General features: G+C 30.4%; 1 protein-coding gene across 1 annotated transcript in view; it reads right to left on the bottom strand.

Annotated features, from left to right (window-relative positions):
- LOC124949352 (protein Wnt-1-like) overlaps positions 1-8,300 on the bottom strand; it is a 72,866-nt gene extending 64,566 nt beyond the window's left edge. The window contains exon 1 of the mRNA XM_047494294.1: positions 6,457-8,300. Within this exon, the coding sequence (XP_047350250.1) occupies positions 6,457-6,539 (83 nt within the window). The 5' untranslated portion in view covers positions 6,540-8,300. The remainder of the gene's footprint in view (positions 1-6,456) is intronic.
- Between the last annotated feature and the right edge of the window lie 5,136 nt (positions 8,301-13,436).

Raw genomic sequence — 13,436 nt, 5'->3', positions numbered from 1 at the left:
GAAAGAGGGGGCGAGGGAAAGAGAGGTAAGAGTACTCTCTACCTATCTCTACGTTTCATCGTCAGTCGTTGTTCATGTTGTCAAAGCATAGTCCTGTGCTTTCAATCGAAGTATCTTTAGGAAGGAGAAAGGACGAAGGAGGTATATGCCATTCGTTCACCCTTCGGGAAAAGAAATCTACGGGGTAGTTGCTTTTTATAAGTAGATAGTATGTATTTATGATATATCATTCTTCAATAGTAATACAAAACTTGGGTTTCTCTTTAATGACAAAAGAAAGGAAGAAATAAAGGAAGATAGATAAAGATGGAAAATTATATAATGGAAAGTATAAATGTGTGTAAAAAAGAAAAAGAAAAGCAATGAGTGAGTGAGTGAAAGAGAGAGATAGATAGATAGATAGAGAGAGAGAGAGAGAAAGAGAGAGAGAGAGAGATAAAGATGGAAAATTACATGATGGGAAGTATAAATGTGTATAAGAAAGAGATAGAGAGACATACCGTAAAGATTATAAAACGTATTAAGAACGCTTATGTACAAGTCACGTTATGTACATGTATTTACCAAGACACATATAAATATTATATGGAATGCTTAGAGAATGAGAGAGACATAGAGAGAGAGAAAGAGAGAGAGAGAGAGAGAGAGAGAGAGAGAGGGAGAGGAGAAAAAGAGAGAGGGAAAAAAACGAAAGAAGGATATGGAAAGATGATGAGTTTAACACAAAGAAAAGCAAAGAGTGATAACTGGTGTATATACGTATTTATATGGGACAGTTAATGCGAAAAGAGAGCCGTAGGACGTAGGCTCGCTTTATGGGGCCATTTTCGTATCCAATATAGGACACACGCATGTAACTACGAGCGATTCGCCGTCCACCCTCCCTCCCCCCAAACCCTCCACGCGATTTCGCTCGTATCTTTCGTATAAAAGGAATAAAGAGATCCGTAATACGATATCGCCATATCGTAAAAGTAACGGAAATGTATATATATATATATAATACATAGGTAATAGGTATGGTGTAACGACGTTATTCGCGAATTCCTCGCGATTGGTCGATAGAATGGAAGAAGTTATAAGGGCGAGGGATTCGACTCCAACTCGTTAAACATTGACGAAGTATCTCCCTATACTGAGAAATAAAGAACGTGTCAAAGTTTCGTAAAAGAAAAAGAAAAAGAAATATATATATATATATATATATATATATATATATATAAATATATCTAAGTTCCTTTTTCTTTTTAAAGAAAAAAATAAAAAGAAAATAACAATAAAATATAACAACGTAATTATCAGATTATTATGAACGAATTAGGATATTTTTCTTATAAGGATGATTTCACGAAATCGTATACCTTAAGTTATCTCTCGTGCTATACTAATATTTCTTATTTATTTCATACAAATTATTTTACGCAAGTTAACATTATGAATACTTGATATTCATGTAATTTTTACTTTAATATATTCGATTCTTTATTTTCTTTTTTGTTTTTGTTTTCTTTTTTATTTTTTTTTTCACAAAAGAATTAATTAATTAATTCGTCCCAAATCTCTTTTCAAATAGCGATAATTATATATATTGTATAATACGACGTTTATACGCATACAAATATGAAAAATGTTTTTTAACTTTAAAAAAAAAAAAAGAGAAAAATTGTTCAAACAATTATTCAGACCCATCCGAACATCTGAAAAAAAAAGAAATTAATATTACTTGTCATTAATGACAAAAATCTGACTTGAAAAAATCTTGACTTTTGTATTGTAAAAAAGGTCGTTGCAAAAAAACACACAAAAAGATTGACTCTCTTCCGGTATCATTTAATTAATTTGCCATCAATAAGTCGATATCTTGATTTATTTTTTGAGACGAATAGTTTGTAAAACTTTACTTGAATCACCCTATACATTTCCTATAATCCATTCTATGAAAGCAAATAAAAGAAAAAAAAGAAGAAGATATTTTTCTGAGGATTATTTTCAATACGATTAAGATTTTATAAAATTTCAACGAGTTAACGTAACAACATTATGATATAATTACTATACTACATTATCATTAGTATAATAATAATAATAATAATAATAATAATAATAATAATAATAATAATAATAATATAATATAATTGAATGATCTGCGTTATGATCAAATACAGTATAGTGTATAATTAGTATAATAATATAATCAATATAATAAATAATAATAATAAAATATAATTCAATGATCTCCGTCATTGCATCGACGTTTAAGTAATTAGAGAAGCAGAGAGAGAGAGAGAGAGAGAGAGAGAGATAGAGAGAGAGAAAAAGTGGTTTGTAAAAAACTTAACGGTTGGTGTAGGATAATTAATCGAAAAAAATTTTTCTTTTTTGGGCGCAGGACGTGGTGAATGGAGGAGAGTTAGAGCGAGTATAGGGGTTGGAGAGGGTTGATCGGCAGTTGGGTGGGAAAAATGTATTCCTCGCGATCGGGAGTCGTGTTTATAATCTATATATCTATCTCTATCGCTCCTTCGATGAACGCTATGGTGGCCCGTCGAGGGAGTCCTAGGGTTTGAAAAAGCACGCCTGGCAGGGGTGAGCATCACATCGCCGTACCCGTCACGGGTAATATAGTTGTGTAAACACGAGCGTGTAGTATTAGCACTGTCAGCGGGGCTTCAGCGTTCGAACGCGAGCAGAGTAAGCAAGCGAACGAGCCCTCTATTCTGACTTAACAGGGAAATGCATTCTTACCCTTTCTCTCTCTCTCTCTCTCTCTCTCTCTCTCTCTCTCTCTCTTCCACGTCGAATACGTGTCTTTCTAACAACCCTCTAACTCTTCTGTTTGTGAAAAAAGGAACAAAAAAAAAAAAAGAAAAGAAAAAAAGAAAAATAAAGCAGGCGCGCTTCGTTCGTTTCAACGTTTCTTTATTCATTTCTCATTTATCCCTAGATCCCTATTGAATAGTTAATATCTCGTACATTTTCAACTAGATACATTATTACTGCCACTATGTGGGGACTTTAATGATGATTTTGAAAATAATGGATATTACGATTGTTTTGATCTGAAACGTAAAAGAGAGAGAGAGAGAGAGAGAGAGAGAGAGAAATAAAATAAAATAATATAAAAAAAAAGAAAAGAAAAGAAAAGGGAAGCCTAGCGATATCGAGAAATCTATCACAGCGATTAAATTAATATGCAAGTTATTTTAGCGTTGATACCGTGCATACGAAATTTTTATTTATTTATTTTATTATTTATTTATTTATTTATTTATTTATTTATTTCTTATAGAAGATATTTATGGAACGATCGAATAGAAGAACGAAACTAATATCATCCGTCAATGTAGGAAAATAAACGTATTAAATTTTTACATTGATTAATCCATCGATATTACAACCAAATAATAAATCAATAGATACAATTTTTATATATCTATCGTTAGATAAATATTTTCTAACTATATTTATATACACGTATATATTATTTATACTATCTAAATACATACAATAAATATATACATATATATATATATATATATTTCTTTTTACTTTTTTTTTGCATATTGAATGTAGATTAAATAAGATTAAAGCAATTACGAGGTATTAGTAATAAAGAAAACTAGATACAATTTCATTAATCATTCACTAGTCACATTGGAGACAAATTTCGCACTTTCGTAACATCGAAGACATCAAATGTTTTCGAATGTTCATAGAAGATTTTCAACTTGTTTAAATCGTCGTGTAACTTGTTATCATAGTTTCTTCACAGTTCATTCACGTAGACATAAACATACGTACGCAAGTAAGTAAGTAAGTATGCAAGTAAGTAAATAAATATCATAGGCAGTTTAGTACTAATTCCAGTACTTGTTTAACAACAGAACTTAATAATAATAAGAATGCAGGATACCTCATACCACTACATTATTTCTCTCTCTCTCTCTCTCTCTCTCTCTCTCTCTCTCTCTCTCTCTCTTTCTAACACGAGCAGATATCTTATATACCTATACCCATATGGATACCAAGTGCATAAGGGGAAAAAAAGGAGAAAAAAGAAACGAAAAAAAAAAAAAAAAAAGAATTTCTTCCTTCGAGGTATTCCTCGTGAGCATGGAGAACTCGTCCGGTCGTGTTTTATTGCGTTTCTGTCGTCGGACCCGGAATGGGTCATTGTCCACGTTTCTTACTCGTTACCCGAGCTCTCTTTGCATTATGTTCCTGCTTTTTGAGATAAGGTGTATGTACCTAGGATATATATATATATATATATATATATATATATATATATATATATATATATATATATATATATATATTAAATCTCGATCACGTTCATGACGAATCTGATATTATCGATTTGTTTCTAAGTAATTTATTATGATTTAATACTTTATTATACGTTTAACATATTAACGATTAGTTATCGATTAATTTACGTTTACGTTTTACAGATTTTCCCCCGTAATGTAACCCCTTTTTTTTCTTCTTCTTCTTCTTCTTCTTCTTCTGCTCTTTTTTCTTTTCTTCTCTTTTCTTTTTGGTTTGTTTCCTTTTTCTTTTTTCTTTTTTTTTTTTTTTTTTTTTTTTTTTTTTTACGTATGATGAAAAGAAAAGAGGGTAGACTGTAACTGAGCCACGCTTTTATTACCCACCACCATCACCACCACCACCACCACTATCTATCCGGTAAAACTAATGAAACATTGATAATCTCTTAGGGAAAGGGTCGATCTAGGAAATTTTCTTTATAGCGTATATACGTAAATGTCGTAAAAGAAAACGTAATTACAAGTTAATGTATTCATTTTTTATCGATTACTTCTTCTTTTTTTTTTTTGATCTCCTTCTTATCGAAAGACAGAGAGAGAGAGAGAGAGAGAGAGAGGAGAGAGATGGAAAAAAATAATTTATTCTATCTAACTACGTGAATGACATTTCAACGTTAAAAATAAAAATAATAAACATTTCGTTTACATAATTTATGTAATTACGATGTATATATACATATTTATAAAGAATAATATAAGCAATAAAATATATTGCGCGACGTTATTAAAAAGTATATATATATATAAATATTATAAATTTATTAGACAGTATACAGAAATAACGTGTAATTATTTGTTTGATTAATGTTTGATAGATATAGGGGGAATTAATGGAAAACTATAGAAGTGTATTAACTTTTATGCAAACTGTAAAAAGGGCAAATGGTTTTTCAATGTTTCACGATATAAATTGTTTTTCTTTTTTTTCTTTTTTTTTTTCTTTTTGGTCGAATAGTAAATAAACCGGTCTAATTCAATTTTTCAATATTCGCGATGCATTCACCACTTCGATTCTGTTAATAATTTCTTAAGCGTTAGAAGCAATAAATCTTTGTTGTTCTTTATCTATTTATTTTTTTATTCTTTTCATAAATATCTTACGACGAATTTTTCTCATTATTATTATTATTATTATTATTACTATTATTATTATTATTATTATTATTATTATTATTATTATTATTATTATTATTATTATTATTATTATTAAAGGATGAGCCGAGAGACTTTTTTATTGAAAAATCATTACGAAACGAATGGAAGTTGAGTGGCTAGTCCTCAAATATAGATCGCAATCAAAATTCATTGTTCTAGTTGAAATTTTTCTATTTATTTTGATCTCTTTGAGAGATCCGTCGAGATAAGAAAATTGTTTATTTTTTTTGTAGTCGTTCATAAGTGAAGATACGGATTCGGAGGAGCGGTAAAGCAATAAAACGTGAAGTATAATAAGCATTTCTTATTTTAAGAAAAATTGTTTCGATTTGAAAATATCAAATAATTTCAACGAAATCTTATATTTGAAATATTCCATTCTCATTGTCCCGGTTTATTATAGATAAATTATAATTTATAGATAGTTAAAATTTATCTATTTATAAAACACCATAAACGTTTATTATATATATATATATATATATATATATATATATATATATAAATATATACATATATAGATACGGTGTATAAAATTTAAATTGAATCATATAAACGTTTAAAATTATTGATAAGAAAAAAATGTATGTATATATATAATATAAAAAATTATAATATTTATAAATCAATAGATTATTGTTACAAGAAATTATTATTATCATTACGAAAACTTTTTTAGATATCACTAAATTACTCTAATCTTATTATATATTAAATTACTCTAGATGTTTATAAATGTATTCTTTCCGTCAGTAACATATCAGTATTATTTATAACACAATAATTGATCGATCAAATATTGATCAATCAAAAATCGAATTGGTTTGCTGTATGAATACGCACACACACACACACACATCTTTATTAACTTTTATATATATATATATATAAAAGTTTAGAAATATTTATGATAATCTTATTCGTTCGATATAGTAGATACAATTTAAAATCCGATTGAGGGAAGACTCACCACCAGTTAGCCCGCGCTCCGTTTTGCCACGCGACGAGTAGAACAAGTAGGCTGAATATGCTGCCCGGCACAAGGCCTCTCATCTTCTTGGATGAAGAAAATCGATTCCAATAATGACACGATCGATGACGTTCTTGATCAATCTCCGATGTACGGAGAGAAAATGTATTATCACGTGGCCCGTAATTCGATTAATTTCAAACAGAAATAATTTCTATTAGTTTCGAGATCAAATAGACGATGATTATTTTTTCAAAACAAACGTTTATCTCAAACTTCTTGCATTATCTTGATCTTCTCCTTTTTTCTTTTCCTTCTTTTTTTTCTTCCTTTTTCTAATCTTTCTCTAACGATTTCTCCTTTTTATCTTTTTATCCGTTTCTATCTCTTTCCTTTTTTTTTTTTTTTTGGATTATTCTCTCTCTCTCTTTCTCTCTCTCACTATCTTTTTTTTTTTCTTTTCCTTTCTCTCCTTTTTTTTTTCTTTTTTTTTTTTTGCTGGTCCGTATAATCTATTCCTTTTTCCGTTTATCCACGATGCGTAAGAATATTTGTCGAAGAGGGGATGCGTCTTTGTTAGTTAAAAGAAAACGCAGGAGCCTTTCCGCACCTTCGTTTTTACGGTTTTTCTTTAAACCCCCCCCACCCCTTCCTCTTCTTACATCTTTCTTCGCGCCGCCGGCACCGCCGGACACGTGCTGCACTCACTATCTCTATCCCTTTCTCTCTTTTTCTTTCACTCTGTTTATCTATCTATCTAACTCTCTCTCTCTCTCTCTCTTTCTCTCTCTCTTTCTCTCTCTCTCTCTCTCTCTCTCTAAGAATTCCGTTCTACTCGATCCTTTCTAGCGGTATTAGAAAAAAATAAAATACCTGGACACTAATTAGCGAGAGAGAGAGAGAGAGAGAGAGAGAGAGAGAGAGAGAGAGAGGAAGAGAGAGATATATATATATATCCTTTTTTTTCCTCGTAATAGAAGTAAAGAAGATGTCTAAAAAAAGAAGCAATCATAGGAAAAGAGAACAGTGATGGAAGAGAAGGATGAAGAAAAAGAATAAGAAGAAGACAATGAAGATGATGAAGATGATGAAGGAAAAGGAAGGTAATGACGAAGATGGGAGGGAACGAGGGAGGATTGACCAGGGTGTGAAGGTTAAGGAAAAGAAAAGTGTAAGACGAAAATGGGATTTTAAGCGTGGAATAAAAACAATGAGTTTAGACGGATCTCGTTCGAGGGGTTGTTTTTAGAATTTCTTATAAAAAAATGTATCCACGACAACGAAAACGACAGCTCTCGACGACGACGACGAGAAGAGAAGAGTGAAAATTGAAGAGTTAAGAGAGAGAGAAAGAGAGAGAGAGAGAGAGAGAAAAAAGAAATTATTCTTTCTTTTCGTCGTTTTTTTCTTCTTCTATTCTTCTTTATCTTTTTTCTTTTCGTTTTTCTTTCTTATATTCCTTTTCCTTATTCCTTTTTCCTTTTCGTGTATGTCCTTTCTTTTCCCCCCGATTTAAAGGATCATAACAGGATGATCGGATCAGATCATAACAGGATGATCAGATTAAAAAAAAAAAAGGTTGAAACGATCGGAATGTTGAAAACGTGCTCGTCTCAATTTCATTCGACGACGACGATGACGCCGATGCCAATGATGACGATGACGATGACGATGACAATGACGATGACAATGACGATGACGATGACGATGACAATGATGACGACGACGACGACGACGACGACGACGATAACGATGAACACGGGACACCCGTTCGAAAAGGAGAACGCGAGACGGCACTCGGCGAACGTTCGCCCACGAACTGTGGTCGGTTAGTCACGAGGAAAAGGGCAACGGCGCGATGCCGAGTCTGCTCGCGTTGAGGTTGGCGCTGCCGGTGAGTTGTGTCAGTAGTGGGGGTGGGGGTGTAGTGGGGTGGAGGGAGGTTGAGGAACTAGTCAGGTAGTATAGTCGATGGTGGGGGGCGGTGGACGTTGGCAAAGGGTGCGGGGGGAGAAAGGGTGAGAATAGTCGAAGAGTGGGGAGTAGTCGGATAGAGGGTTAGCGGGGTAAAGGGTAGTTTGGAAAGGCGGAGGCGGAGGGCCGGCGGCCGCGCGTGACTGGGCGTGTCCTATCAACTGGCCGCGTATCACCGATTGGCTCTTCTATATAGAGTAGGGGAATCATCGAATTTCCGTTAATTAGGCATTTCGACGGTGAATCGCTTAGGTAAGTTTACAACACGGTTCTCTCTTCGGTTCTTCTCGTAGGTTATTAGGTGGATACCGGTTATATCTAAGTAAGTAAGTGTATGTATATGTACATATGTATATACGTATGTATTTATGTATATATGTGCATATGTATGTATGTATGTATATATATGTGATTGAGAATGATATTATCGTGTTTGTAGATACTTAAGTACTATGAATAAGTGGATACGTAATTATTTAGATTATACTATTTTCGAACGATCGAATTAAAATGGTTCGTAAGTTTTTTCCTTGTTATTTTTCTTTTCCTTTTTTTTTTTTTTCTTTTTTCTTTCTCTTTCTCTTCCTTTCTTTTTTTTTTTTTTTTTTTTTTTTTTTTTTTTTTTTTTTTTTTTTTATCGTTTTCGTTTTAATTAATTAAATTCAAATTTCAATTGGGTATTGTTTATTTTAAAGTTGACACTTCATCGCAATCATTTTTTCATCTCTTCTCTTTCCTTTGCTTTTCTTTTTCTCTCTCTTTTTTTATTTATTTATTTTTCTTCTTTTTAGATTTCATTCGATGACAATGATGATTCATTTTTCTCTCCTCACCCTTCCTCCCTGCGAAGAAGAAGAAGAAGAAGAATATTTTCCGATTGATAAATTATAAATATCTTTGTCTATCTTGTTAGTTAAAAAAAAAAAAAAAAAAAAAAAAAAAAGAAAGAAAAAGAAATAAAAACTATTATCGTTGTTCAATGGTATAGATCGCAAAATCGATACGTTGAAGTTAAACGAATTGGAGATATTAGCGATCGTTGAAAAATTAAGTTCTTTTTTCTCTCTCTCTCTCTCTCTCTCTCTCTCTCTCTTGTTTTCAGACACCATTGTAAGCAAGTACAATATATATTGAATTAATACTTGGAATTGCACGTTTTTAATATCTATCGAAAAACGATATAAATAAATATAAGTAAATATCGTTCGTCGAAACGTAATGTATAATTTTTAATTATAAACAATTAGTTATAAAATTTGATCGTAATAATAATCTTTCGTTATTCAATGACTAAAAAAGGAATTTTCTTCTTTATTTATTTATTTATTTATTTATTTATTTATTCTTTTTTTTTTTTTCTTTCAATGAACTCTTCTTTAATATCGATTGAATTTATCGATCGATATTATTGTCGATTATGTCGATCAATGATATTAAAGGATATATCATTAATGTTTTCTTTGATTTATCTGTCATATCTGTTACGTTCGTATTACAGGAACGAGAGTTCTAGACAATCCACGCTGTTGAAATCACCATTGGTGGTACGCGCCAATTTATCCGCAAGATATCAATTTTCAAACGAACGTTAACACAGACGATCTATTATCCCTTTATATTTTTTTTTCATTAATTTTTATCCTATGATTGATATGCTCCTACGTACATAAATCTAATGGCATAGTAAATTCTAAACGAGTTCGTAAAATGAAACGATGAAACAAAATGAGACGTTCGTTATGTGTCATGCTTCGTCGCGATGTATCTCGTTTAATAAATGGACAAATTTCATTCGTTATACTTTATAATAAAATTATCGTACTAAGATGAAAATGGAATATAATTAATAGAATTCATAATAATTCATTTTTATTAATAATTTCTTCATTGAATAAAATCCAAGAATTTATCAAAATTTTGTTAATGTAATATCAATTTTTATTTCATCTATTTATCTAATTGTTTATTACGTATAGAAAAGAAAAAGATGATCGGTGGATATAATGATATTGAATTTTTTTTATAATCTTTTTTTTCTTGTAATATGAAAAGAAATTACAATCAGATGTACGTCAAAAATTCTATCGACCGTAATTGAATATAATGTTTAATCAATGCAAAGAAAAAGATTAATTGTTATGTTTTTTTGTAAATATAGAAAATTACATTGAAAACATTGTAAAATTTTATTGAATTGTTACAATTTTCTTATTCGCGTTTAATAGTATTTAGAAATATTTTTTGCTCCAATAAAAAGATAATAGGAAATATTTATCATAAAAAAAAAAAGAAAAAATAGAAACAACCGACATCTTGTAACGAGTTATCAAACTATTTTAAAATAGAAGTTATGTATTAACAGACTATAATAAAATCTTTTAGGATAAATTCGAAAATATTTAGAAAAGTTTAACGTAAAGTAGTTCTCGTTATTTTTACTTCTAGTCGATAATAAGAAAAACACAATGTTATTTTTTTACCGACAAATGTAAAGATTCGATCGGTAATATCGGTATCTATTTTCTTTACAGTCGATATAGTACGACCCACTTTACCTACCGCCTACGAATCTTTCGAACGTCGATAAAACAGTATTTATCGAGATAAATTTCACGAGATGGATTTATACTTTATTCGTGCGAATCGCATTAGAAAGATTATTACTTTACCAACACGACTTTTCTTCTTGTTTTTTTTTTTTTTTTTTTTATTTTTTTATTTCTCCTTTTTATTTTTTTTTTTTCACCAATTATTCATAAACTTTACTGATATCGACAAAGATATATAAACGAATCATAAATTATTAACAATTACGAGTAATAATATGATTAATCGATAGAAATGCGAATTTTCGCAATATATCGTAAGGGAAGAAAATACAAAAAAAAAAAAAAAAAAAAAAAAAAAAAAAAAAAATAAATAAAAAAAAGAGAAGAAGTAGAAAGAGAGAAGAATAAATAATACGTTCAATGAAAATCTATTAATAAAATCATGTCACAATTAAGTCAACTGTTGGAACAGAATCCTTTTTGTGATATAAAATTTCTATACGTTCTTCTTTTAATTAAAAATCTCTTTTCTTTTTATTCTTTGTATTAACAGAAAATCTGAGAAAATGTCAAGGAAATTTAATTTTATTCGTTCGTTCGTTACAACTGATGGGAATGAGAATTATTCTACATGTTCTTTCTTATGACTAACTGACAAAACTTATATTCAACTAGTAGACCGGACATAACGTATAAAAAGGGTCATGGAGAAGAAAGGAGACGAGGGAAACGACGTAGAGATGTTAGATGAACAAAAGGTGAGGGTAGAAGATTAATGCTGAACGTAAAGCTAATGTTTAAATATTACAATCCTTGTACGAAACCCTATCTGTATCTGTCTATGTATGTCTACTTATATCCTATGCTTAAAAAAAAAAAAAAAAAAAAAAAAAAAAAAAAAAAAAAACAGAAAAAAAAACAAGAAAAAATTACGAAAGTTTTACGACGGTATTTCTAAGAGACAGAGATGGGATAAAAGAGAGGAAAAAAAAAAAGAATAAAAAGAAAAAAGTAGAAGACGAAAAAAAAAAAAAGGAAAAGAAAAAAGTTATTTAAGTTAGATTCGAAACATTGTTCGTACAGCTTTTGAACGGACACACATAGTACGTATACTATACCATTTATTTCGAATCGTTGAATCGAAATTGGAAAAGTCAAACATTTCTCTTTTTCCTGTTTAATTAAATTCGATATTTCTTACTTCAATATCCACCTAAATTAAAATCCACGATTATAATACGTCCGTGACCTGATATAGAAAAAAAAAAAAGAAAGGAAAAAAAGAGAATTAGAAAATAAAAAGAAAAAAAAGAGAGAGAGAGAGAGACAAATATAAAAAAGGAAACAAAAGAGGATGGTCATAAAATAAAATTGAAAGAAGATAAAAGTCGGTTTATCTTAATCTCTGTCGTCTAACATATTTTCTCGTTAATTTGCTTCAAGGTTCTCGATATCTATTTACTATCCTTTTCTATGTCGTATAAAACAGGAAGGGCGGATCTCGACCCTTGATGAATACCGTTACTGTCCTTCAAATATACGACCCTTCTTCCTCAGCTTCCAGAAACACACCGCAAGGGAAATATAAATGAAATTTGTCGTGTTGTCTCACATGATTATTTTCTAACGTTGATAATAAGAACTCTAATAACTACGAACGGTATAACGGTACAAACTGTGTACGAATATAAATAAGTAAGTAAATAAGTAAGTATTTACATATATGGGTTAAGATATGTGATGGGGTATTGGGGTGATGAGAAGATGAGGAGAAACTATAAGAGGTAAAGAGTATGACGAGGGGGAGAATGGGACATGTCAGGTTGATTAAAATTAACGCTGTTATTAATAATAAAATATCTGGAGAGGACAGAATTACATAATACTTCGATGCCTCCTGAACTTTCCGGGTTAGACGGAAAAGGGTAAAAGGGTTCGTCGTACTAGGCGTATCATCATGTATTCCGGTAGGATAAGTTTCAGGGGCCCATGGTGTGGAGGGTATAAGTTAATAAGTTAGAGGTTGGCAATGTTAAGAAGTATATCCTCTTAAGCAAGAGATCAGTTTCAACCGTTGAAGAGAGCTAATATATATATTCCTCGAAATTGTACTTCCTATTTCGACCTTGGTATATATATATATATATATATATATATATATATATATATTTCAGAGGAACAATTCGAGTGAACGAATGATCTGTTTTTTCTTTTTCTTTTTTATTCTTTTTCTTTTTCTTTTGTTTCTTTTTTCTTTTTGTGGATATATCGTCGGAAAAATGGCACAACGATCATTTATATGTAATTATTAAATAATTCGTATTATCATTGACGGACGAAGTCAAATTTCTTGATAGAGAAAACAAAATGGGAAATAAGTCGATGTTAGATAATAATTTGCTTTTTATTATTCCGGATGCAGAAAGAGGAAAGAGAAAAAACAAAAGTAAAAAAAGA

The sequence above is a fragment of the Vespa velutina genome, chromosome 5, assembly GCF_912470025.1.
Source record: "Vespa velutina chromosome 5, iVesVel2.1, whole genome shotgun sequence".
NCBI classification, from domain to species: Eukaryota; Metazoa; Arthropoda; class Insecta; order Hymenoptera; family Vespidae; genus Vespa; species Vespa velutina.
This window is presented reverse-complemented; position numbering and strand designations above follow the sequence as displayed.